Consider the following 27,556-nt stretch of genomic DNA (forward strand, 5'->3'; position numbering starts at 1 on the left):
TTCATAAATCTCAATCCCTGACATTTATGTGATGAAAAACAAGAAAAGTAAGATGCAGGATCTATAGCATTTAACATTGTTGATGTGAGTAAAAACCACACAGGTTTTTTGCACCTGACCTCAGACAGATCTGTTTAATCTGGGACGCTGCTCGCCCCTAATCTGCTTTTTCACCGGGACCCTCGTTTGTAAGGTGGCACACTTTTGTCCCTGTGAAGTTTGCTGTCACTGCTGCTGATCCGTACAGAGACAAAGCGTGTGGGAAAAGCCCTTATTTCTCCTCATTAGCATTCAGTCTCAATCACAAGCTCCGCCCACACAGGCGCTGGTGACATCTGGTGCGTTGCGTGCTGATGTCACTGACCCAAGATGCCTTTTAATCACGTGTGTTTTTATTCAAATTTTCTGCCAGTGCGCACACACAGGCCTGTTTCAGTCTAGATATTTGTGGTTAATTGATGCATTTTAACACAATGAAAGATTCTAAACAGGAAATGTCATCAGCAGCAAATTCATAACAGGGCGTTCATAACACTTTATCAGCCTCTAATATTCTTACATTTAAGGAGAAGCGGCAAAGGAATAGGAGTGTGCGTGTTATTATCTCGCAGCTACAATTCATAAACTATACATATCTTGCTAATTAGTACAGATTAATAAAATACTAGACTTTCACTCACCAAAATTTGGAGCACAGATTTCTTTGGACAGCTTTGATTGGTCAAGAAATTCAAAAAGTCACCATCCACTTGCTGATACACAGCCCTTCTCCCAATAATGAATACATTTAAGCCATAATGATATTTAAAAATATACTAGCAATTTTGCCATAAAAGCAGAAACCGGGTATAGAACCAAAAACTGGTTTCTGTAAACATATTGACTTCATAGCTGAATTGGGACATTTTAATGTGGGGATTGAATCATTTGTAAAGTCATTTTTAGCCTGAAGCGATAGTTTGAGGAACTGCAGTTTCTCATATTTATACTTTGTGGATTTTTGGCTAATTTGCTGGACAAGCGCACTGAAAAAAAACCTTCAAGTTGTAATCGTGCTGCTAATCCTGCAGTGAAACCACAAGGGATTGTCTTTGCACTTAACTATGCACAGATTAAAGAAACCAGATCAATTGCATCGATTATGGAGCTTTAGAGAGGTTTCCTGTCTCCATCTGTGTATTTAGTGTTAGCTGTATCCCATCAGCTCTTGGAAGGGAAGCAAAGACGTTGAACTATTCCTCTAATGTTAAAGGGCCTCATTCCTCAGCGTGCTGCATGACTTCAAACCATTCAGACTGTGTGAATAAGTTTAATCCTTAATAACCTGGACAGGCATCAGCGCTGAGGTTCTGATCTGTTAGCGCTGAGCGAGCTGCTTTTGAAGACCTTCGGCGCATTATTCGATATCTCACAGTCCTCTTCTTCGTGATTAGTGGGTCTGTGGAGCAGCAGTGAAGCTTTGGAGCCTCAGACTTGTTCGTTTCTATTGGATTTCCATTGGGGCCTGCCAGGGTGGGATAAACTCGCAGCTCCCAGTGATGTCCCTTTGCCTTAGCTACAGAGTTGATGTGATTACCATCTTAGAAATCACTGTCAGACTGTGGAGACCAAATTACCAAGCTCGATCCCTCTCTCTCTCCCTCCCTGTCTCTCTCGTTGTGTCTTCCTCTCTTCAAGCGCTCCTGCTGAACCAGGTTCACCCTGCTGTGATATCATGGCCAGTGGAGCCCAACTAATCACAGTCACTTCTCTGGATCATTCCCACACTCTGCAAGCCATTCCGTCAGTGGGATTGTCTCCTCTGCTTAGTCAGAAAAGGGTGTGGGGGGGGGGAGCTTATAAGTTTTTTTCCCTCCATGCAGTTCATCTTTTCCTCTTGTGCTTTGCTCTCACTACTGCCCTATGTCAAAGGGAACTTATTGTGCACACAACCACATTAAACTATACAAGTGGCTTGTGTACGAGATTTTTGTGGCTCTAAAAGCATTGTTGGCTTTCCCCTGCGCTCGCATTCCTGCAGCTCTCTTGAACAGCCTCCTGACCACACAAGAAGGCTAAAGCAGAGGAGCCGAGGAGAAGTCGGCGGTGTTTGCCAGTTATCAAATATTTACTGTTTGCACAGTTATTCTTGTGCTTGCGTGTTGGCAGCGTGTGAAGATCTGAGACATCAGGAAGCAGATTAATGAAACCCTGACAATATTTTGGCTCTCGGAAGTTGGGGAATTAGAGTTTAATACACAGTCGCTGATTAGAGAAGCCAGGAGAAATCATTTAGAGGCTTGACGAATAAAGGAGCCACAGAAACAAACCGATGAGTCCCTTTATAAGATAGAAGCTTGTTCAATGGGTGGGGCTGGAGTCCACATGTGTATACCCTACACACACACACATACAGGATTATATATGCACATATGTATTTCCCTCTTTTCTATATATAAAAGAAACTCTGATAGGCCCTTAAATCAGGCTTTCCCCTTTATCTTCATCACTGTAGCCACTTTTTACACCAAAGACTGATCGAAGAGACAAATCAGGTACATCAGCTATTGACGGTTTTCCATTGCTAAGCATCACCAACAACTCAGACTCTCATGCTCTTATAGTGGTGGGTCAGATATGTTCAAGGCAAAGCTCAGACTTTAGACCAGATGGGATATTACAAATATAGTCATCTCAGGCACACAGCTTTATCTACAAGCAGAGATCTTCCGTGGTCCACCCAACTGCTTCAGGAGAAAGTTGCTTTAAATGGAGACGAGCGTCTGCCCCAAGGCCCATAGAGAGTCATAGAGGTATTTGAGGATAGGTCTCCATTAAGGAGCAAAACAAGGATTACTGGGTTTGAGGTGTGGCTGATCATGTTCATGTTTTTGTGTTTTTGTTTACTTGCATGAAACATGAACCAACAGTATTTATAGCCTGAGCTAATTTGCAGTGTTAGCCCCAAGATTGGCTCTTAAAATACATCAAGCTGAGCAATACATATGGAAGAGTTCAAAACTCTGAACATAACCAAACATAGAGAAACAGTTTAAGGCATAAACTGTAAACTGTAAGACAAGGAGCAGATTATGCAGGACTGAGGTTCCATTCAACTCTATTCTTTTAGTCGCTCGTGAGGTTTAAGCACCAAAAACTACTTGATTATGTTTAGGAAAAGATTGTGGTTTGAGTTTAAATACGCACCTTCACAATAATAATGCTGTGCATTGAAAAATGGCGTTTACATTGTGTGCTTAAATGTAGCATTGAGGACTTACAAGCGTCTGTATGTGATGATTTTTAGACTGAAATCTCTCCAATGATAGCCTAATCCGGTCATTAAGTCTGACGTCACTAGATTTGTTCAGTAGACTGCTACTGGAAAAAACACAGGATGTCAGGGCTTTAGAAGTCCTCAAAGGCCTTTTACCTCCATCCTGAGGGTACTAGCTCATATTCACCAGAGACAATGACAATGATACATCACTGAGGATCTCTTCCCCGTTCCCCACCGTTTGTTCAATAAAGCAGAATCTTAAAATAGTCCAATTATTATCATCCTTCTCTGGGCATGCGTTATCACAGTTTTGCATTGATTTGGAGGATTGTTCAAGATGTTTCTCTCGCGGCGTATTGTCTATTCGATACGCTTTGAATTGGAGGGTGTGCAGCACGTTGCAGAGAAACTAGGACAAAACTGTAATGTGATACATCTAGATGAGTTTAAACACTGGATTTTATGGTGGGTAAACACTCAGCGGGACCCGAGCAGACGTTTGCAATCACATCAAGCTGAAAGGTCAGTCAAAATTACATCTGTCCTTTAAAAAGCTTTCATTATGAAATTTCGGTGGGTGTAATTGTGCCCAGATTGTCCTAGCTGCTACTTTAGAGAACCTACCTATAGTTTAGTCTATAAGGTTGCTCTCCCTCAGACAAGTTGCAGGAGATTTCATGAGGCAGGAGAAGGAAGGAAAATCCGGTCAGGGTTCACGTGTAAACTGGACCGGCTGGGGGTGGGGGGGTATGAAATACCCAGCGTTGTGTTGCCAGGCAGGCTGAGCTAAAGCCGCCTGCTCGTATTTATACTGGCCCAATATTTGTGCTGGCTGAGGGATAATCATCCTGCGACTACAGACGCTGTCTTTGCAGAATGGTTTCCTTCAGAATGAGACGAAGCGACAGAGAAATGAGAAGAATGTGCTGATTCACTGTGTCTTTATATCAGATTTGGTCTGTTTATAGTGAACATGTGCAGAAAGATGTACACAAGCAGGTCAGCTGAGGGGTGAAAGTGCTTGTGCGATGTGCCACTATATGGGGGTGTTTACTTAATGAATTATGTCCGTAATTGGGAAAGGGCAATGAAAGTGGAAGACAATTGAATCATCTTGCTTGGTTGGCTTCAGTATTGAGGTCGGCCCCATTTTTGAGCCCCCCCTCCTCTCCCCCACCCTACACACCCCACGAGAGGGACCGGGAGGACTGAACACACACAGAAACAATAAAGAGCAACACCATTGGCTAGCAGACCACGCACCCCTGGCCAATAGCAGAGAGCATGATTTTCTATTCAGAGTGTTTTATTTGAACTTGTTTAAAGCCGGAGTCATGCAGCCGCTGAGCTTACAGCCTAAAATATGCACGTGTGGAGCAGCAACGTGATTCGTTATTTTAACAAGACCGCATTAGTTATATTTACAACCATCATAACCATGATACAACACAGTTTTTAGTCTCTTTTCAGGAAAATGGGACTTTAAGTGGAGGCAGTGGTACTCTAAGACTGTTAATCTGCAATAGGTTGATCAATCAGCTGATAATGAACTGTCAGCTTGTTAGTGATAACCCGCTGACACTTCAAAGTCAGATCAAAAGAAGTGTTGGTTGCTCTACTGATGTTTAAACTTCACTCGACATCCAGGTTGATGTCATGTGAGTTTTACTCCAGCATTTGGTTACATAACATGAGCATGTCAGGCACTGCCGAGCCCGCGGTGACTTCATAGTCTCTTGGCAGAGCGTGTCTACTTCTGAGGTATTTTCTGAGGAAGTTGCATGTTTTTTTGAAACATGAGAGCTGCTGAGGAATGACCACTTCAAGCTTGCAGAGAAAATAGCCCGTAATTGACGAACACATCCCTAATCCCTTCTTTTTAGTAACCTCATAGTGTTGAAGAATTCATATAATCCTTGACAGCCTGGAAACTGAACGAGGTGCAGTGGCTTAGAGACAGAGGAAGGTTTATCACAGCCTGGGGGTAAGTTTCATGAACGTGACTTGTCCATGTGATGCTCAGAAGTCCACATGAAAGTGGTCAAAACAAGGTAGCGCTGCATTGAACTTTCACTTGGAGGAGGAGTACAACCAAACGTTGGAATCAAGTTACAGTAACCTCTTTTTAGAATTCTGCAGGAAGTCCTCACTCTCACTAAAGGCTAACCGGACAGCAATATTAAGCTTATCGTCCATTTCCATTTCGTTGCGTTGCCCATTGTGTTGCAATCTGACCGAGTCCTTCAGCTCCATTATCTGCTGGCAGTGGTAGCTCCTGTTCTTCTCTGGAGATGAGCTGCAAGCTGAAGGTCTGCTCTAACCAGAACCTGGAGCCAACCGTGAGCCGGTTTCTTTGCTGCTATAGGGAATTCACAGAGACTGCAGCACCTTCTTTGCAACCGATTTCACCCAGCAGTAGGCAGGATCACAACCAATACACTGGATAGCTCTCAAGCAATGTGCACACACTGTCAGCTGTGCGTGCAAAACGTCCTTTTGCACGCACTCGCTCTTTCCCCCTGCTGCCACAAACAGAATCGAATTCTGTGGCAAACCCTGCCACAGGGGACCGTGCCTCCATGCATCACGTCTCATTGAAGTCATGAGCTGAACTTCCTGCACACTTTTTGTTTACATATTTTTCACTTCGTGCTAAGTTAAAACTCATAAGCAAAAAATGAAACAGTCCGGGTGTAAGCTGCGATCTTTATCATAACTACATCAGAATAAAGCTGCAGGAGAAAGGTGAAACCGTATGTGATGATACAATTTTTTACTCAGACACACAAACACACGTGTTGTATTAGCCGGGGAGCTTTAATAGAACCTGGTTCTCGGGGGTGATTGTAGCTGGGGAGGTAGAGAAGGTCATTTGCTAATTGGAAAGTTGGTTGGGTCTCTGGCTGATTTAGCCCCTATCTTAAAGTGTACTCAGGCAAGATGCTTTCTGATGCATTTGCATTGTATGCAGGGCCTTAGGTCCAGTAAAAAAGCCCTACATAAGATCCAATCCAATTTCCAGAATTGATGAATTGATTGAAAAGAAGCAAAATTCCAGTTGCAATTTATGCAGTTTAATGTCATTTATGGTAAAGAATAAAAACCCTTGTTGTTTGGGTTAATGCTCTGATGGTTATAGCTTATTTATGTATAAAATATCATTTTGGCATCTTTATTTAGTGAGACCAAAGGTCTGATTTAGATTTTTTTTAATGGTGCAGGAACCTTGTTTATGAATTTAGGGTCGTGTTCATTTCAAAGACTTTGTTCTTTGTCTTGTCAGCACAATTCAAACCGTCAGTCTTTGCTTTCTAAACAAAACATGAAGCAGCTTGTACTTTAGCGAGGGCAATATTAGAGGAAGCAAGTACTTTGGATTTTTCCAGACCTTAAACAACTATTTTCCTATGTGGTTATCCTCAGGCCTTAAACAGTAGTAATGTGTTTCTTCTGTGTTGGACGTGGAAACATTTTATATGTAATGATGTTAGCTCGGATGAGGGGAAAAGTGCAGTTTTAATGCTGCTAAGCTGCAGAATTTATGAGTTTTTATGATCTAATATGGATTACGATCCTGCATGAAAATGGCACGTTGAGGCTTTCATCACTGCAACAATAAAATGATGCAGAAAAGTGTTGACGTGTGAGTTTGCATTAAAGGATGTTAGAGCAACAGGACAAAGTGTTTGTTCTGGGCCACAGCGCGATCCCACTGTTTTCTCCATTCAAGTAACCACCGGAATAGTCTGTGATCAAAGAAATCAATGGGGAGGGGTCAGATCTTTGTTTGCCTGCCCGGATGTGTACTAGTGTGTACAAAGCAGAACCATCTGGGTTTGCATCGCTTCAGTCTGAACCGCAGCCCACTTGTCGAATAAACTTGGCTCATCCCCACCTCGGAGAGACCATTTGCTGCCTTGCGGCCCGCGTCATTGTTTACAAAACTGCCTGTCTCTTACGGCTCAACATCTTGAACAATGTTGAAACTGAAAATATCTTAATATTGTGACATGGCCATGTAGTGCAGAGATCTGCGGTTGGGCCGCTGCTGTGTGGTGCAAGCTCTGCCCAGCCGAGGGATTCATTATAACGGAGCGTGTGTTTTACGAGAATTCAGCTGTTTGTCAACAGAATGCCATGTGGCTGAGAGATGTAAATGTGCTGTGGTTTACGTGGTAGTTTACACATTTGGGCTAACGTGTGAAATTCCGCAACACAGTTAGCCGCAAAAAGTTAGAGCGCTCCAACAGACTTTCTCTGAGCTCAAAGATAAGACTTAAGAAGTTGGAGAAAGTAATGAAATTCCTTTCTCCCTGCTGATCCTTCTACTACTCTGCCTTTTCTTGATGCCTTCTTTTCCCTTTTATTGGCCCCCTATGCCTAGTTTTTCCCTAATGCCTGTATTACGGAAAAGCACAGGCAGTACTCCTGGGAGAGTCCCTCAAGTCCCGGCTCATGTGAAAACGTACCGTGATATAATATATGATTTAATGTTAAAAAAAATGCCAGGATCATGGACGGAGAGGGAGCAGCTGATCGGGAGATAAAAGAAATATGAAACATAAACAGGAGCTGTTCGACCAACCTTTGATGTGTGCATCCACAAATCCGTTCCTGCCCGCTCCCTTTTCTGTGCATGAAGGATCGTGCATGGACTGTCGTGCAGAGAGGAACCACTTTAAGCCCCTTTCTCACTCAGATCGGCTTCCACCGCTCACTACATACACCTTCCATGCACACGTGAAGAGACACATGTTTTCTCTTTTCTTTATTGGGCCTTTTGACATGAAGCCATCCAATTAAACTGGATCTTTTCTTTTAGAAAACGGCCTCTTCGCGGTGATTTGTTCGCGTACATAAGAGGCAAACTTGTCTTTTTCCTCCCACTTTACTTCATCCCTGTCACTTGTTCTCTTGCAGATCATCTGTTCTAATCTGCAGCTGTTCCCTGTGTTGAATAATTCATTAAAAAACCTAATTTTCCCAGTTCTTCTTTTGTGTAACTGGTCCTATACTGGCTTTGAAGCTGCACTGGGCGATATGTGTTTTTTAACCTCTCAATATTTACCAGGTTACTGGCAAACACTCCAGGCTTAGATCAGGTAACAGTCACCTATTTATATACCAATGGTTGGTGAGTGGTTACTGGCAGGCTTGACATTTGAATGCAAAGAGGCATTCAGCACTGGATTGTTAACGTCCTTATGATTGCTTTGGCCACTACCAGCTCGCCACGGTCACCTGTCTGCAAACACTACTCCCCAAAGCTACTCACCAATTGATAGTGAAAGTGTGAAAAGTGCAATGCAGTCCTGGCCATGCCATCATGTGACCGTCATAAAAAAGATTGGATTTGATGGAGCTCGTCTCAGAATTGTAAACAAAAGGCTCAGAAACATGAAACTCCAGCTGAACTGCAATACTACACCTATGGGAATAACCACCTCAGGAAACTCTATATATGCTCTCTATAAAATACAATGCAGCTGCTCAGTGCTCTGGAAGGGCTTGAATCTCAGGCTGCCGACTGATTTCTGATATTTAGGCAGGCGGGGCAGCCAGGGGCCGTGTTAAACAGATACCCAGTTGCTTGTGGGAGGATTCAGTTTCTCTTTATGACAGTCCAGACTGACAGCATCACTGTTAGACGCCGAGGGCGTTAATGAAGCCAAAGCCGCTGCCTCAGCAGTTTAATAAAAGCGCCTACAGCTGAAAATGTAACTGCAGTTGAGTGTTGGGTGCTCGGTGACACCAGCTTCCCTTCTGATGCGATTTGTAAATTTGATGGCAGTCAACAGTGTTGTATTTATGGCTCTGCACCCTCCACGGATACATACGAGACGTATTTAGCACCATAAACCCAGCATCAGCCATTAATCACCAGGACCCAAGTTATTTATAAGCCAGTTTCATTTTCTTTCCTGATTATATCCAGCTTTAATAGTTGATGGCTCGCTTCTTAGAAAGAAGGATCAAATGACTAAATTCACCTGAATATACTTTTTACTGGAATCAGTTTACGTTTTTATTGTACATGTGTGAATAATTAGAGACTCTCAGAGCTTTGCTGTTATCAGAAAAGATTAAAAACCTATGGAAGCCCGTTTCGGCCACACAAAAAAAAAAGTATCCATAACTCAAAATTTCTAGCTATCTTTCTCAAAATTTCAAGTTAGCGCTGTCAATCAGTAATCTACGTGAATGATGTCATTTTCTTGTTACCTGGAAGGATATGGCGCAGAGGAATGCGGACTCAAAACTGGATCACAACAAATTGGCGCTTTCGAGAGTATACTTTGCTGATAGTAACGCCATGTGATTCACCTAATAACACACAATTTCATCATTTGTGAAGCCACACTGAAAATACTCAGCAATTTGTGCATTCATGACTGGCTGTAATATTGGTAGCTTAGCTGTAACATTTGCAGCTGAGGGCTTCAGCTTCCGGGTAACAAGGAAATGATGTAATTCATGCAGATTACTGATTGGCAGCGCTAACTCGAAATTTCGAGTTAGTTTTCTAAAAGTTTAGGTTAATAAGTCAAAATTTTGAGAGAATAACTCGAAATTTCGAGTTATGGATACTTTTTTTTGTGGCGGAAACGGGCTGCCATAAAAACCAAACAGTCACCTCTTAAAGTGCCAAAAGTTGCAGTTCCTCTTTTAGCCACTTGAGGCTTGTCTCAAGAAGTAAGTAAATCTCCATAGACTCCCACATTAAAATAAAAAAACAACAACAAAAAGACAACAACACTAAAATCCACTGAACAAAAAATGAACCTACAAGCTTCTAAGGTGGCTATATCCGACTAACATATAGACTCTATCTATAATGCCTTATAATAACCCGAATGCACAATTTACTCTTACTTAACTGAGGCCTACATATTAATATTTGGCCTTTTTTTTTTTTAAAAAGAAAAAAAAGAAAAGTGTATAATTGCTGTGATGTTCACGTATTATTGATGTTTTTTATGACAATGCTCATGGCTGACTCTGATAGTATGGAGGCTCAAACATCAGCTGAGGCTGAGATCCCCATTTGTAAGCTGCCTATAATCACGATGGCTCTCTACATCGCCACCTCGGTGTCCTAAATTACAGCTGTCCTGCATGTAAAGTGTGTTTGTCTGTGTTCCTGTGTCATATCTGTGTGTCATCAGTAGTGCTGGTATGCTGAAATGCTGACAGTCAAATCCTCACACATATCTGCCTCTCTGACAGACACACCTAAACTGCTATACGCTGCACGAGCTGTTTGTTCAGCTGGAGTGGGCGCTCCTCCCCGTCTTTCAGTCAGAAAACTCTCGGGGTCTGGAGCATCGATAGCAGCGGCATAGAGCAAGAAGTTGTCGTGTTTTTCAGCCCCGATTTGCTCTCCAAGGGTTGTGAACTCCAAAGCGATGTAGAGCAGATTTAAGGGCTTGTATGTTTTTATTGCTTGGCTGCAGCTCCCACAGGTGCTTTAGGGGAAAGAGTCCAACTTGCTTGTTATGATATTGCTCAACTCTTCCTGAAATGAGCTCGTTTTTCTTTTTTGTTTTGCTTGTGTGTTTTGATCAAGCAGAGAACCTGCGTAAAATTACAGGAAATACGCTGAAGTGTTTCCACTGGGAGGCCTGAGAGACTCCACAATCAGCGATAACAGCTTGGCCTCGCTCAGGGTCATTTATTATCTTTGCTGAATACTCTCTGCTTCGCAGCTCACTTTTAGTTTGGATTTCTGTCTCGTTGCTGGAAACTGTTACTGTACACTTCAGCATCAGTGCAGACTTTGCAGTTTTGAGTGTGACATTATAGAAGCAGGTTGGTTTGATCTCGACCTTTGGTCGCACTTGTCCTGTGGTCTGCTTCTTTTACTGGAATCAGTTTCACTGTCGTCTGTTGAGAAAAGTCATCTGGCGGGATTTCAACACCATTTAACAAATTTACTGGATGAAGTTCATTTTTTCTCTTTTTCACCTCTGCTGTGTGCTGGTGGTCTCATACATGCAGCCACTCAAACCAAACTGGAAGCCAGAAACTTGAGCTGGGGAATAAAAACAGCCTCCAGACGACATACTATGTTCAGAAACTATATAAATAAACATTTGTCAGATTGGTTTATTTTCTATCTACCAGGGAAATGCGGGAATTTTACCTTAAGCAATCTAATTTTATACATAAAATGATTTAAGAGTGAAAACAAATTACTAAAGCTACTTTTATGGCTGACATGGCTAACATAAAAACATTATTTGGCAAAAGCACCAACAGAATGGCTGAAAAAGTAAAGAATCAAGGTGTTGCAATGGCTCGGTTAAAGTCCAGACCTCAACCTGAATGAAATGCTGTGTCAGGACTTTAAGAGAGTTGCGCATAAACAAATTCCCCAACAAACCTCAGCAATGTCGTAAAGAAGAGTGGGACAGAATTCCCCCACAGTGATGTGAGATGGTGAAAAAGTCATGCTGCTACTACCTATTGAATCACAGGTTGTACTTTAGCTTCCACAGGACTGTACAGATGAAAGATGCTAGGCTAATTTATCCACAGCAGAAAATCAGTGTAAAGCAGTTTTCTGGGGATTTCACCATGTGGCACCGTGATTGATGTGTGCATACAAGCGCTCTGTATTTAATTTCCTCTCGACTTTGTCAGGTGAGCAGCTTGCAAGTTGTATAAAGCACCTTTTGAATTATATCTGCCGATTTCATAATGTTTGGTTTGGTAAGCTGCCTGTTTTCTTATGTCATTGAAGTAAGCGCACACACAGATATGTAGCTATCGCCTTTTAGATCAGTCTTTTTGTTTTTCTCTGTCTTAAAAGAACAGAACAAGTTGCAACACCTCCATTATTTTTGATAAATCTCTGGAGATCTGAGTGGCTTAAAAAACTTAACTGCTTGATGCAAACATTTTGCACCCACATGGCCAACATGAAACTAAGAAGTATGTATGGGGACGTTAAGTTGGAACCAGTTTGACGTACTTTTCCAGCCTGCTGGACACACCCATGCTGTATACTCCTGTTTCTGCTGGAGATGTATCCATGTGTCTGAGGGGGAAAACAAACGCAGTAGCTGGTATTCTCGAGAACTCTGACTTGCGTAAAACTGTCACCACACGCCCAACAGAGTGTGTCACGGGTGCCATGTGTTCAGTTGCACCCACTAATTTTACATCATGTCATAACAACGGGACCCATCATTACCAAAATGCTGCTGATTGCAGGTCAGTAGAAGTTAGGGCGTAAGAGCTACAAGAGACATATGTCCTTAGAAAAGACTTAACAGCATGCAGGAATTATAAGAGAAAAGACAAAAAGCCCGGACCAAATAAAAGCAACTCTACAGGGCATGGCTGCTCTTTATCTCCTCCTTTTTAGCCCCAAATAATATTTGCTCTTTCAGCTTGATGGCGCATGTCCCACGAAGCATAATAACCAGCGACCGCCAGGATTTCAAGGCTTCCTGGCATCTGTTCCTACGGCCTGCCATTCACGAGGCACTTACATGAACGAGCCCCCCGGGGGCAGCAGGATATTCAAGAGTCAGGCCTACTTTCTTTTCTAGCCTTTACCCGGGACCACTTCTTTATTTTTCTCAGGAAAGTCCCTCAGGACAGAGCAGCATTCAGAGCCAGGCTGCCGACGCGTGAGCCGTAGCCCGGCAGGTCTGGCATCTGTAAAGTTCTGCAAAAGAGAAAGCCTCCGGGGAGCACGCACGTAGAGATTAGAGGGAGGTGAAGATGTTTGGTTCCTGTTCGGGATGATAAGATTTTCTCAGGAGAAGCAAAGCAGGATTGTTCCCGATGTAATGAAAAACAACCCTGCTACTACAGTAGTGCACCTCTAGAGATTCATCTGAGCTGAATAAATAGTTTCAATTATAACAAGATGTGTTCTTCTAATATCCTGCTGCAATCAACTATTAATGTGTTTTCTTTCTTTCTTTTTCATGTGCCCCCCGACTTTCTGCCTTTATTCTCCCGTTGACGAATAGGTAAGTACCCCTAACACTTGACATACATCTGGAACCCATCTGAGCCTGTAAATTCCAAACAAATAATTTATTCTTGTATGTTTGATAGTTAATATTTCCCACTGCTGCGCATACACACATCTGCAGAGGACTCAGGGTTCACTGCAGGGCTGTACTTTCCTTTCCACAGCTGAGGTACGATGAGCTGCGAGAGACCGCACCCGTGTCCGTGCACATGTGCCCATTTCCATGGAGACGCAAAGCTTAAAATAATACACACAATGGCATCCTTTCTGAAACCTTCTGGCACGAGTTAGTATGAGGTGTCAGTGTGGCGCTGACAGCCCAGCTGTGATTTCCACTCCAGCTCATTGATGCTTTCCGTACCGCTGTGTTAATGAGTAAACACGCACGCTCTGTTTCAGTGGAAATCTTATGCACACACACTCCTACAGCTGGGCACTGCTTTACAGAATCATCAGTGTACGTTTGAATATTTGTGTTGGCCGACAATAGAGAGATACATGTGGTATAATCCCAGTGTGTCCTGGGAGAGTCAGGGTGCGGCTCCGAGTGGGCGACACGCTGGTCTGGAGAAAATGTTTCTCGGTGAAGTGAATGTGATTGGATTGGATTTGTGACGGTTAAAGACACTTTATAAGGAGCAGACAAAGCATTCAAATAAATGTATTGAACAGCTGAAGCAGGGAGCATTTCAACTTATCTCTCTACTCGTTAAAGTTAAGTAAAGATGTATTTAATTAAAGGTTTTGGTTGACTGTATCTCTAATATTGTTAGCGTCTGCACTGAGCCATTACTGGGCATTTAGCTATGTTGTAACCCCAAACTCCTCTGAATCTCTAGGAATAATAATCACAGCATCAATTTAAGGACTCACAAATGTCAGAAGATTCCCAGAGGGAGATCACTGAAACTGAATTGGAATTGGGAAAGGCGTTTGGGAATATACAAAAAGGTGCAAAAAAAACAATGTTTGTTTGAAATATAACATGTAGCAGCACAAATAACTGAAACAATTATCTAAATGAACAAAGGAAAGAAATGAGGAAAGGGTACCCACCACATCCATCCACATTCACCCACTCTTGAGCGACTTGCTCTTAGAAGGACTTTGTGCCCAAGCTTTCCTACTAAATTAAAAGCAATACACAGTTTATGATGAATGCAGACTGTACAGTGGTGGTGTGGTTAGATCTGTCGCAAGAAGGTCCTGAGTTTGGCCGTTGACACAACTCTGCAATCTTGGACTGCAGGTGTACAAGTTTAAAAAACGCCAAAGTGTGTGGCTATCTGCAGAGAAGACCAAAAATAAATAAAAAGTGCACTTGCACTGGCTGATTCATATCAGGAATTTAAACAATGGAGGCATGCACTCCTAACTGAAGACAATTAGGCCTTCAGAGAAAGGAAGAAAGACAGGAGGTGAAGACCCAGAGGAAAGGTACACTGAGGAAATATATTACTTAAATAAAACAGGAGGTGGAAACAAGAAAGAAAGCGGAATGAAACAAGGAGAGAAAGGCAAAGGGAGGCTAAAGACACAAGGAAAAAGTGAACATGAAAAACACAAGAACAGCATGACAATTAAATCAAAACATGGCCCAAAACTACACAAAACCCAGGACCATAGAGGAAAGTCTGTGTGTGGGAAACACTGTGTTGTATTAGCAGTGCTATTTCTCTCTAAATAGTTCCACCTCCTGGTGAAGCTTGTGGGTTTGGGGGCTTTCTGGGTGTGGTGCTGGAAGCCGCCAGGATTTGGTGCTCCATTGTTTTCCCTCTAAGGCCTGCTGGGTTTGCTCTGTGCATATCCATCCATCCTGCCAGCGACTGGTTTGTCTTGGACCAGCCGGGCCGCCGATGTATTCTCTCTCTGATTTGATTCCCAGCAGACAGAAATGTGTGAGGGTCAGCCCAGCTCAGCCTAATGCCGCTCCCTCTTGATGACTTTCCCTGAGACCCCCGCAGGTCACTCTCCTACAAAGCTGAACCCATTCTGACCATAGCTGTCTGTTAAACCGAGGTTTCCACTGCGATCGTCCAGCGCCAAATCTGCCCTCGTCATCCCTTTTCCAAACCACACCTTGCTCCATGTCTGCGTTCAGGGTTCCCTATTTTCCCGTCGAACACTCTGTCTGTTCTACTTATTGTGCTCCATGTGAGCGGCGAGTGATTCCAGTAAACTGGTGAAACCACAGTCTGAGGCTCACACAGCTCAGTGTTTACACAGGAAACTGTGGTGAAAACCTTCTGCGATTAAGCTATTCAGACACTTACATAACAGTCTGCATATTCCTGTGTACCTTTAGTGCCAGGTTACAAAGCGACTCTCCAACTGTGTGAGGTTGTTGCCCTCACTGATACCGAACGCACACATTACACACGCATGTAAGTTTGTAATCGCTCGAGTGTTTCCGTAACCTCTGCAGCTCCGCCTGTGACCTGAAACTGTAGTGCCATGTAGGCTCCTACCCTCTGACCCCTCAGCTTGTCATACACTGAGCTGATAAATGAGCAGCTGTGCAACACACTGGATGCGCTTCTGTCGCCAGGAGCTGGTTTTTGTTTAAAATTTAAACACTAAGCAGTGTGCAGCCTTTCAGTCAAAGCAGAACGCAGATATAGGCCAGTGCGACCGTGAAACAGTTATACGAGACACATAAGGTCAGGCAGGCGGCAGCGTGCAGACAGGACTCTGCAAGTTTTCTGTTTTATGACAAGAGAAAGAGTTATTTACTCTTAACACACATGCTATTATGACTGACACGGCACTGTGTTTGCCTTTGCACGGCAGGCCATCAATCCCTCAAGAAATGAAAATTGATAAAAAGTCCTAAAAAAAAGCAAAACAAAATGTTTCAATTTACTGTTTTTTCCTCATTTACTAGCAGGAACCACATCTCCAAATGTGATTAAACAGCTTTTATTGATCGTGAAACAGCAAGTTAGGCCTGATGATGGTCTCATTGGGGACTGACTGTGGATTCTGGGGCTGGCAGACCTGGTTGGTACCTATAAGACAGGACGATGCAAAGATTGTGGGCATGCTAGTTCCTCTCATACTCTATCCACTGCTGAGGGACGGAGTTGGAGGGTTGGGTACTTCAACAAGTTTACTTAATATTAGTGCTGTCAGCGTCAATCTCATTGAAAGGACGTTAACGCCATAACTGCATTAATGCGGCAAATCTCCGTTAGCGAGTTACTGCGGATCGCCCTGTGCGCGGGGCAGCATGGCGTCAACGCATTAGCGCGGTTACCTCGTTTTTTTTCTGTTCTCAAAGTGATCTCCCTGTTGGAGCTCTGTCTGGGGGGAGTTCTTTTTTCTCCTTGTCTTTCCTGATGTTGTGTATTTTCCATTGTTCGGTTCCGGGTCGCTGCTCGTGTGGTCGACCGGCCAGTGCTACCTAGCCTGACCTGTCTCCCCAATGAGATGTTTGTGTATTGTATGTATGGTCGGCAAGGTCAGTCTCTCAATTTCCCCTCGAGGATGAATAAAGTCTTCTGAATCTGAATTTCTGGTGGAGTGTCAATCTTGTGATAGACTTGGCGTAGTGGTCTGGTCCAAGCCATTTGTAAGGTGTGAGCTGCCTCCTTCCTAAGCGGGCCCTGCCAGGACACATTTTGTAACGCACGTTTAAATATTCAAAGGAACGGTTCAATTAAACACATCCTCCCATGTCTAATGTTGCTTTGTCATGCATGTGGAGTTGTATTGAAATTACATAATGTGCGCAGCATAAATGCAGCCTGTTGACAGGTTAATCTCTCGTTCCCGTCTTGTTTTTCTTGGCTTTGTGCATGTGGAAAGGTAAATTCGCTCCTTCCTCGCTCGTCCTGTCCAACCACAGAGGAAAAAACACTTTTGTTTCACCTTTTTGAATGCAACCGTTTTCCCGTAAGCCTTCTGGTTCATGTTGACAGAGCTGATCGTGCCGAGGCTGCTCAGGTTACTTCTTCTGCTTGTTCTGACTTCAGGGGCTTTCATTATCTTCTTCCTTGTGGTTAACACTACCTTTACTTCCAGTAAAGATGGGAATGAGTTTTTCTTTTTGTTCTTTAAATCTCTTCCAAAAAAGTTCGCCTTTCTCTGGGTGCTCCTGAGACGGAACAAAAGCAGGAGGTCAAAGGGCGAATGTTTTCATTTGTGAGACTAATAGGCCAGGTGGACCTGGAGGCTACGGAAACCCAGAGAGCCTTTTCAGCTGGGACCAGCCCAGGAACGCCCCTTCCTCCTCTGCTGAGTCTGAGTGTGTGAGTACTTCAAAGGTGCAGGGAAAGCAGGAACCCGTGCCAAGCTCAGCGGGAGGGCCATTACAGCCCAATAGGAGTCAGCTGTGACCTCAAAGACCGTTAAATGATGTGATATGAGAGGGCGTGCTGCAGCCTCCCGAAGGCCTCTGTAGCAAATCAGGAGGGCAGAGCTGTAAAATGAGCTCCTTGCTGATTTAAAGGTTGAAGGAATTTTAAGTGTACTTAAAAATATAGGCTGTTACTTTTCTCTTACATGTGTTTTTCACATTTTCCCCTATGTTGTGCATTAAGGAACTGCTCGATTACTTTTTTTTATAGTTTATATTTGTAACTTTTCAGTGTTTTTTTGCTTTTCTATTAAGTTTAAAAATGTAGAAATGGGTAGTTTTTATCACTAAGCATCTGAAAACTGAATATCTATAGTCAGCAACGAGGCTGTGAACAAGTGGCCAATAAATTGGTGATTTACTTGAGTGTTTGCTGATGTGAGCTGACCCCACAGTCTGTATGCAGACATAATAATGAGGTGTCTAGAGGTCAAGAGGTAAAAGGCTGCTGAATGCATCGGCTCTGACCTCTCCCGACCCCGCTGAGTGCGCATGTAGAGGAGAGAAAAATGAATCGCCCATCTCTGCTGGCTGGGAGTTGCTCTCATTCAGTTTTTGTTATACTGAGGCTTTTCTTTTCATCGCTTAGAAGCTGTGAGTCAAAGAGCGTACGCCTGTATTCAAGGGGGTCAGGTTGTATGGCGAGGGCAGGGTAATGAAATATTCACAACACAGAGTGAGAGTCGATTCGAAGTGAAGCTAATATGAATGAGTTGGTTTGGGCTTTTTACAAGATTTTAATGAGAGAACATCTGCGGACGGTAAATTCCAGATGATTTCATCATTGTTTTTGCTCCTGATAAGTGTAAATCAGGATTTAATTACAGTGAGCTGAGAAGTGCAGTGGAAACTCCCACTCATGCTGTTTGAGCTGTTCAGCATGACTAAGGGTTGATTGCACCGCATCGCTGCAAGAGCTGGATTCTCCCTGGATGTTGTCATTCTTTAGTAGCACTTTGATAGATGTACTTATTTTGCTCTTTGGTGGATCAGTAGAATAAGAGGGAGGTTTAAAACTGCAGGTTTAGCTTTCAGAATTGCATTTATCCGAAATCTTTTCTTAATACACTTTTAAATCTCTGCTTAGAATCTTATATAAGTAGATTTGCAAACATTTTCTTCTAGTTAAGTCTTCTAAAGCTTTCTTTTGTTAATTAAAAAAAATACAGTATCTATATATACTGTGTCAGAGTGAGAAAATAAGAAGTTAAAAGAAAGAAATTGATGCTTGCACCAAGCGTAGCCCATCTTTATTATATATATATCACTGTCACTGTTTACAAACTGAGCATCGTGTAGTATTCAATAAGATTTGAAACTAACAGTTGATCACATAAATTAATCACGAAAGTGTTTAATGAGGTGATAAATCAAGTGAACCAAAGGGTCATTTTCCCATAGACTTTCATGTAATTTGAAGCTTTTGTTGTACTCACCCCCTGCTGGCCACTAAGTAGAATGCAATGGCTTTATTTTTCAAACCCAGAGGCTACGTCAAGGATCTCGAACTCCAGTATGATTGAACAATGCATGATTTAGCCTACATCCATTGAACAGTAGGATTGACAGGAGGTCAACTCACACCCGGTGGGCTGTTGGGTTTGTTATACACTGGCAAAAACACCATAAAGAGAGCAAAGCATTACTGTAAAACCAAAGTAATGAGCTAAAAGTTGCGACAAGTTGCTACAACTCCCCAAAAGCAACTGCCTTCGCATTTCATTTAGCCATTTGATCTGCTGTTGATATGAAAGCCCAGGTCACCCTTTCTATTTATTCATTTGTCTGGATTCAGCGTCGCATAAATGTGCAGTGACGCTCTCGCAAAACTGCCTGCTCATTACCGTGCTGTAAAACACGCCGCACACTCTCGTGAACATTACACAAGCTGGAAAAGTTTACAAAGGAAATGTTTCTGAGGACGTCAGACGTTCAACACATCCTCCTCCTTTCCCCACCAGAAACGTCTGCCTCGAAAGAGAGGGAGATCTTTTTGTTGGCGTCACGCCTACCCTGCGATGTACAGCGCTGTGGAGGGTTCAAAATGGAAAGTATTTCAAAGTCACCGCAGCCTGCCGACAGACTTTGTAGTGGTAATTTAAAGCAGCTGAGGAAACAATCGCGCACCGCTCCTCTTCTACAACTCTGAGCCTTCGTCAATCTTCGGGAGGATTTCGGCTCAGCAGCAACAGAGTTTCAGATATTATTCCAAATAATTCTTAACCAGCATGATTTAAAAACTGCGTGTGTGCGTTTAGGGTATGGATAAACTTCAGAAACTTTATAGCTTTGCTGAGGATTGTATCGCAGGAGGGAAGCTTTGGGGTTGTGGTTTTGAAATTTCTTTCCTGTTGATGAATATATTTTTGGGCTTTCCAAGCTTGTATGGTCGTCTGTGTGTTTATGCACTTCGCTCTTGCATTTTCCTTGTTATTTGCCTTCAGTAGAACATTAGGTTTATCATGAGGTCATGTGTTTTAACGTTTTACAATGGAAAACTGTGATATCTGATGGGATTCCCCCTCCCTTTCTTCATTTTCACCCTTCACTGTACCTCCTGGCACACAAGCAGACAGACAGTTTGGCGCTCCAGGCGCTGGTCCAAAATCTAAAGCAGCGTCTCCTGAAAGTACACGTGTGATTTCATTTCACCACCAGACGGGTTTTCGTGTGTGGGCTTGCAGCGCTGCCAACCCCTGCGTGCTGACCTCAAGTCAAGAAACACAAGCAGACTTTAGTGCGTTTTAATTCATCAGGAATAATTTCACACTCCTGCCGTGCTTTTCCCGCCGTGGTGATGTCATTAAAGAACAGATTAGGTAGATTGAAATGTCACTTTTATGGGACTATAAATAGAATCGTGATCCTGATGGGCGTATTCCTCGTTTCTCAGCCGGATAATTAGCTGACTCATATTGAGGGACAGTAAAGCACTTTAGGAAGTTAACCAGCAGTTTGATTACTGCTCAGCAGCTGTTTGCTGTGGTACCTGCAGGCACCTGAGAGCAGCATCGGGCTGCAAAAAAGGCTCATTACCCCCCCTGTGGACCTCCTGGTTCCCAGCATCGCATTCCAAGCAGAGCCCACATCAAAGCTCCAGGTGAGCTGAGGGAGTGCCTGTTTGAATAGGTGTGGTAGGAAGAGAGACAGATGGGAACACCTTCAGTTACTTGTACTAGAATTAGTCTCAACTATGACCAGTCTGTGCAAGTCCAGTGTCAGAGTGGAAACGATCCCAAGGGCCACTTAAATGTTACACGCTAAATACACCAATTAAGTTGGACAGTTACCACATTACCCTTGCTTTAAAAGCAAGTGACACCTTCTACAGCAGTGACAACAAAGACTGTGAAACAGGTGGATAAGCAGGGGCATGAAAGCACAAAGGGCTCTTTTCTTATGGATATATTTGGTGTGATGACTTCTAGTTGAAAGGATGCTGGTTCAATCCCAGGGATTGAACCTAAATGCTCTCAAGGCAATTTAGAGTATGTGTACAAAGTGCTGTGTGTGGTTTAAATGAGGCTTGTATTGAAAAGTGCTCAGTTAAGCTGCAAAGTAAGTGCAACTTCATTTACAAGGTTCCCTTGGCTAATTTTTGCTATGTATAATATAACCACATACCCATTTCTTTTCTGGAGAGTTATGACTGATTAAATATGATAGATTTCCTCAAAGTGCTTTTATGTCTTTGGAGTTTAATATTAAAGTGGACCTATTATGCTTTTTAAAGTTTTCTGTCATATATAAACTGTCCCAGTGTTGGATGCTCATATTAAACTCAGCCAAACCTCCAGATAATGAGGTCGTGGTATGTATTCCCTGTGAGCCTCATTATTTGGACCTTTGGTAAAGAGAAAGTAAGTAAAAGCATAATAGCTTTCTCTTTAAAAAAAAGTGCTTCAGAGGTGCAATCATGGTGCAGTTATGGGAAATGTAGGATCCAGGGTCTGTGGGGAGTCACCAGTACCGTGGGGCTGTTATACTGTGCAGGGCATTTGGCAAGGCTTGGGTCACATTTACAGTGAGAACATAGCCCTGGTGTGGGGGTATAGCTCAGAGGTAGAGCATTTGACTGCAGATCAAGAGGTCTCTGGTTCAAGTCCAGATGCTCTCTCGCTTGCAAATATGTGAAGCTATTGGACCAATTAAACAGTATTGAGTGTTCACCTTTATCTTTTGTTGTTCAGCATAAAAAAGCCTCCATCATTAGAGCATGAGGCTTCACTGGGTGGCTTCGTTGTTACACTGACACAAATCATATATTTAAGCCTTTGCTGTTCCCATAGCTCAACCCAAACCGAGCACCATCATCAAAACACCAAATGATGGAGGATCATTTAGAAGGACAACTCTATTTTTTTCCATTCTTGAACTCCAAAGTAGCTTCACCCGATTCACATTTCAAAAATAAACCTTATGCATCTTAAATATTTTATCCCCAACCTGAAAAAACAGTTTTAGCTCACCACAGTATAAGCCAGCTTTCTTCTGATTGGCTGGCTCTCACAAGCAATTAGGTATATATACCGTTGCTATTACGTTAGATCTGTTATGCAGTTGGGAGCATGTCTAGAGGAGGCACAAATCCCTTTATGTTTGCATCAGGAAGGGCAAGCAGTGTGAAAAACCTGCAAAAGCAAACATGTGGAGTTGCCTGAGTTGGCTACTTCTTGTGAATAAGAGCAGCCAGATGTAGCTGGCTCTTTAATTGGTTAATATTATGCTATATTTCTGCCATTAATTCTCCTGTTCATCACTCTTATAATCAGCAACATTTCAACATTTCAGCAACTCTTAAGCTTCCCTCAGCTAGCCTGTTGGTTTCTTATTGAATGTCAACAATCTTTTGCCCCACCTGATGCAGCTGGTCAGCAGCGGCGGCAGCGACATCACCATCAGCTGGGTGGATTTGGGCTCAGAGCGGATTACTGGGGAGAGGGGTATTATTGTTTTTTTTCCTACTGGCACTGGGACTCTACTCTTTGTGCTTTCCTAATCAGACCTCAGTGGAGACTTTCTCCAGCAGCTGACTGGACACTCAGCAGGAGAGCAGCGTTGTTTTCTTTAATAATCGCAGATGTTACATTGGAGCATTTTCATTTTTGATTACAGAAAAAATATGAAAGGATAAGTCTCCCAGCAGTTTGGTCTGTTTACTTTTTCTTCAGGTGAGTGCCATGCATCTAGTTTTAGATGCTTTGCATTTGCTTTCACTAACAAATTTGATTAGAAAGTATTGTGCTTGAGTAGTTCAAAGCATCTAAACTATTTATTTAAAGAATGAACTGCAATATTTAACACAAAAGTTCAGGACATGCACTGTCCCGTGATTCTTCGGCATTCCTCCGTACCCTCCGCGATCCTTCATTGTAGGTTAAGCGGTCAGTGTTGTTTCAGCGGTTTGGATTAACACTCCTCTCCTCCTATAGCACACCATAAACAGATTAGTGGTCTCCAAGTCAGGGCACGGCTGGGCCATCTGTACCCTGCACTGGGTGGGGATGGGGACATGGGGGTGGAGTGTGAGCAGATGTTCCAGAGGGGCTGTAGGTCAGTAGGGCCGAGGGACCGTCAGTCACGAAGGACGCGGAGTTCCTGTTCAGGTGACGGATTTAAAGTGAGTTTAAACCACCGTGCATTGTCATGGCTCTGGGATGCTGCATCGCCCTCACACCCCAAGGTACTGTATAATTTACTGAGGCTTTAATTGAGCCGCATGCACCTCCCACTTTGCTCCTGCTCTGCATGTCAACCACAGCGGTTTCACACTTTGTCACAAGATGTAAGACGCGATGATGAAGAGTTTGTTTTTCACGGTTAGTTTGAACCGTGTTAAAAACCCAAACGCTCCCCACACACTACACTTGTCCTGCAGCGTGAGTAACCCCAAAGAAAAAAAGGAATCAAAGATTCACTCGCGTAAATTACACACAGCTGAAACAGCAATGTGCAAGCTCATCTGTCTGCCTGTTGCATGTACAGAAGTTCAGATTTAGAGTTTTTCTAAAGTTCTACGTGTGACCTAATGGCTGACATCTGCGGCTCTGTCCTCCCAGGCCGCTGGCAAATTGTAGGTGTGTGAGCGTAGGTGTGAGGCTGTTTTGGCTTGGCTCCTGTCTGAGCCAAAACCGAGAAAATTACAAGGCAGAGGCAGTCTGGGGATGCATGCAGGCTTTCATTGCCCCTCTTCTCCTGGCCTGCAGGGCTGAGTGCAGTGGGGGATGATCCTGCAGCAAATGAAGAGGTGGAGATGAGATTGATAGGCAGTGTCACAGTGCACATAATAGAGTTTGATTTCACCTCGCCAGGAAAGTTAACAGAAAGATGCCACAAGCAACGACGCAAATATACAGAAATGCTCCTCAAAAAAAATTTTTTCTCTTCTTCTTCTTCTCACCGGAGGCCATGTGGCTCATTTGGCTCAATATAGCCATGCTGCAAATCAATCAGCCCGATGTGAAACAAAGAGAAAGCTGCCAAGAGGTCAATGAGATGGCTGCAGCCTGATGTGTTTTCTTAGGCCTCACTGGGGGCAACAGCTGACCACTAAATTAGCACTAAAAGCTTTGCCCATATGGACTTCTGTGTCCATGAAAACCTCTCTTAAAGGCCTCTAATGAACTCGTGCTCTGGCGCACAAACACAGCCTCACTTAACCAAGATTTCAGCGAGCAAGGTCAAAGGAAGTACTGATGTGTTTTTTAGCTGGAGGACGATAAAAACGGGGAAGGTTGAATGGAGTCAGATGATGAGAGCACAGTGTTTGTCCTAGTTGTGGCTGCTATTGTTGTCAAATGGGTTTTTAGTGTGTTGTGAGACACTGAGGGTGTCACAGCAAGGCCAACAGTTCACAGCTCAGTGGGGAAGCACTGAGGGGAGAGGCTGACAAGCAGTGTCAGAGGGCTCCTCATTTCACCATAATTTACACGACAAACGTATCATCTGCTCCACGTCTGAAATATTGTGGGCGTTTGCTCGGTTATATATTACTGCACCGATATTAAATCTGTGGCAAGTCCAATAAATAAATATAATAAATGCAGATATATCCATCCAGGTCCTACAGGGGTTTTCCTGCATTTAAAAAAAATTGGCAGCTAACAAAGGTGACTGTTTCATGTTTTATATTTTAAACCTGGCTGTTTATTTACAACACGCATGCAAAGTCATATATGGCAGCAGGTAGGAAACATCTGGCGGGCGTAAAACAATTTCATTAAGATTCGAGTGAAGCGGTGCTTCCACACCGGTGTAAATCTTTGCTGAGTTCACCTCCAGCTTCTCCAGCTGTGCAGGAGATGCAACACAGAGCGTGTTTTTAGTTCAGCGAGGTCACACAGCAGAGGGCTTTTAGATCACCCTGGAAAACGTCAGGTTGTGTCGGCGTAGCTGATAAAAACGTCGCGTCTCCTGGGGATTTCGCAGTGTTTCTTAGAAAGGACCTGCCAGAGGATTCATAGCAGTGATAGTGATGTTAGAAAAGCACTTAGCATACGCAGCAGTTGGATACACAGGCTGAGGTTTAGTGTCGGGCTGCTACGCTGGGTCTTCCTGACCTTTAGTAGCTCCAGTCAGGAGTTGGACCGTGTCCTTTTCTGTGTGAACGAGGCTAAAGTTAACTTCTGGCTGCAACACAAAGCAAACTGCGAGCCAGAGCTGCCTCTCATCAGACACAGAGGTCAGATAGAGTGCGATTCGGCAAAGCTGCCCGGTCAAGGACAGGCCCAGAAATGTCAGGCAGGTAAGAGAAGACTGACAGATCTGTCTTTGTGTGCTATCAAAGCAAAAGCTCAGCAGTTAATCCTCAGGATTTTACTTGGATTTCGCTGCAGATGTCTGAGATACTATCTCACGCCAGTGCCTTCAATGAAGGAGTCTTATTTCATGCAACCAAACTATGCTGTTATTTTAATCTACTCATGCTGGTTTCTCTCTGACATCTTGTTCTTGTATGAATAACTCCTGTGCATACTTCAAGCAGTCAACATCCAAATAAGTCCCAGCACAAAGACCAGACTTCATCCTTTTGAACTCAAACTTTCCCCATTCATGCAGCCCCTCCATGCATTATGTGTAATTTGAAGCGGTGCAGTAACTCGAGGAGATGTAAGGGGGAGCAGTGGGGTTATTCCATGTATTGGTCAGTGTTTAGAGGATGAAAGTCACACTATCAGGTTGCATTAATACCTATTGTTTGGCTGCAGGTGATAGCATTGCATTAGTAAACAGGCTATTGTGCTGCTAACATTGGATGTGATTATCTGGATTTTTAGTCTCAGGCTTTAAGCTGACTCTGTTGTTCTCCCAACTAATAAAAAACCCTTCAGTGTTCATATGTAGAAGGAGATAACATTCAAAGCCACCACAAAGCAAAGCTCATCAGTTGCATTTGTTTCAGAAAATGTGGACGTCACACATTTTAACCACAAAAATGCCTGAATGAACGTCCAGTACAGTCGTGATGAAAGCTGCCTTTCCGTGATGCAGCCATCATGTCTCAATAAGGGTTACAAGAAGCATGACGAAATAATGGACTGATAGTAGCCATTGTCCTTTAAAGGAAATCCATGAACGATAAAAATCTGACTGTTAAAGTTATCAGATAACAGGTTGGATAAACTAGTGAAATATCAGCTAATTATGATGAAAAGCTGGTCTCTATAAAGTGACAGAATAAATTAACTAATTAATGACCCACCAGCCAATTCATTAGGTTTACCTGCTTGTTAATACAAGTATCTAATCATCCAATCACGTGGCACCAAATGAATGCATTCAGGCATGTAAACATTGTCAAGACAGCCTGCTGAAATTCAAACAGAGCATCAGAATGGGGAAGGACGGTGACTTTGTCTCTTAAATCCTCCGCAAACAATTTGGTTAGTTCTCTGGGTGACAGTGGCTTATTAATGGCCAGACTGCTTCAAGCTGAAGGCAATAGTAACTCAAATAACCAGTTGTTAAAAACAAGATATGCAGAAGAGCATCTCAAAGCTTGAAGGAGATGAGCTACAGCAGCAAAAGTTCACACCTAGCAAAACCAAGTGATTACTCATAGAGGTTCGTCTGATTGTTGGAGCTTTCTCTATTAATGGAAGGCTCATTCAATTGAGATCTTTTTGTGACCATTTCTCCTCACTAAACTTCCAATGTAAAGCAACACGTTTCAAACTATTACCTAGTCACATGGGTGTGGCTTAATTTGTGCTTCAGTGAGATGTTTTAGGATCATATAGATGCCCTTGTGCCTTATAAATGATGACACTGGATTGTCTGTGACCACACTGTTGAATTTCACTAGAAAAGGTTTGTCATTTTTAGCTATCTCTCTCTCCCTGACAGCGGTATCTAACCTGGATGTGGAGAGTAAGCTGACAGCACACTACCAAGCTCCCTGGCATCAGCAGAGGAACGTTTTCCATCCCTCTACGCGGCCAGAATGTGTGGAAGAGCTCCACAGGCAAGCCAAAACCAGCCTGTGGGCCCTGCACCGAGGTGAGGCCCTCAGGAGCACTCAGCTCCTCAGATTGCAACACAGGAGGGAAAGCTGCTCTCTGTCATGCCTAGTTAATAAACTGCTTCACTTTTCCCTTACGTGCCATTTAAAAACATTTCAGCTATAACATGCATCCTTCCAGGCAGGTCTGCAGCCTGTGTTTGGAGGCATCGTGCCCTCTAGTGGACATGTTGTGCAACTACAACGTAAATAACAAGCACGTTCAGAGGCCATTTTCACACAGACAGTCTATCTACAACTTAAAAAAACCATAAATAGTCAAGCATCAAAGAAGTGCACTTATGAATTCATCAAAATCACTTTAGTCATGCACTCTTAAGCACAACACTACACAATAATTCCTGGGTAAATTCAATGCAGAAAAAATGGCTGACCAAGGACTCATATCTAACCAGATTAATCTGACCCCGCAGGTCGGTCTGCATGTGA

The 27,556-nt window shown here is 43.2% G+C and overlaps 1 protein-coding gene, 1 long non-coding RNA gene and 1 other non-coding gene across 4 annotated transcripts in view; 2 read left to right on the forward strand and 1 right to left on the reverse strand.

Moving 5' to 3' along the window:
* Positions 1-27,556, reverse strand: part of LOC147301264 (uncharacterized) — a 71,309-nt gene that overhangs the window by 27,495 nt on the left and 16,258 nt on the right. The window lies entirely within an intron of this gene.
* nhsa (Nance-Horan syndrome a (congenital cataracts and dental anomalies)) overlaps positions 1-27,556 on the forward strand; it is a 67,150-nt gene that overhangs the window by 24,923 nt on the left and 14,671 nt on the right. For both annotated transcript variants that reach the window (XM_086282083.1, XM_086282082.1), the window contains exon 2: positions 26,953-27,105. In XM_086282083.1, the coding sequence (XP_086138209.1) occupies positions 26,953-27,105 (153 nt within the window). The remainder of the gene's footprint in view (positions 1-26,952; positions 27,106-27,556) is intronic.
* trnac-gca (transfer RNA cysteine (anticodon GCA)) lies at positions 21,653-21,724 on the forward strand. Its single transcript has one exon. It is a non-coding gene; the product is annotated as a tRNA-Cys (tRNA).

This window comes from Aulonocara sp. 'chitande type north' Nkhata Bay, linkage group LG23 (assembly GCF_057382095.1).
Source record: "Aulonocara sp. 'chitande type north' Nkhata Bay isolate Kocher_YH1m ecotype deep benthic linkage group LG23, A_spYH_male_GT1.1, whole genome shotgun sequence".
Taxonomy (NCBI): Eukaryota; Metazoa; Chordata; class Actinopteri; order Cichliformes; family Cichlidae; genus Aulonocara; species Aulonocara sp. 'chitande type north' Nkhata Bay.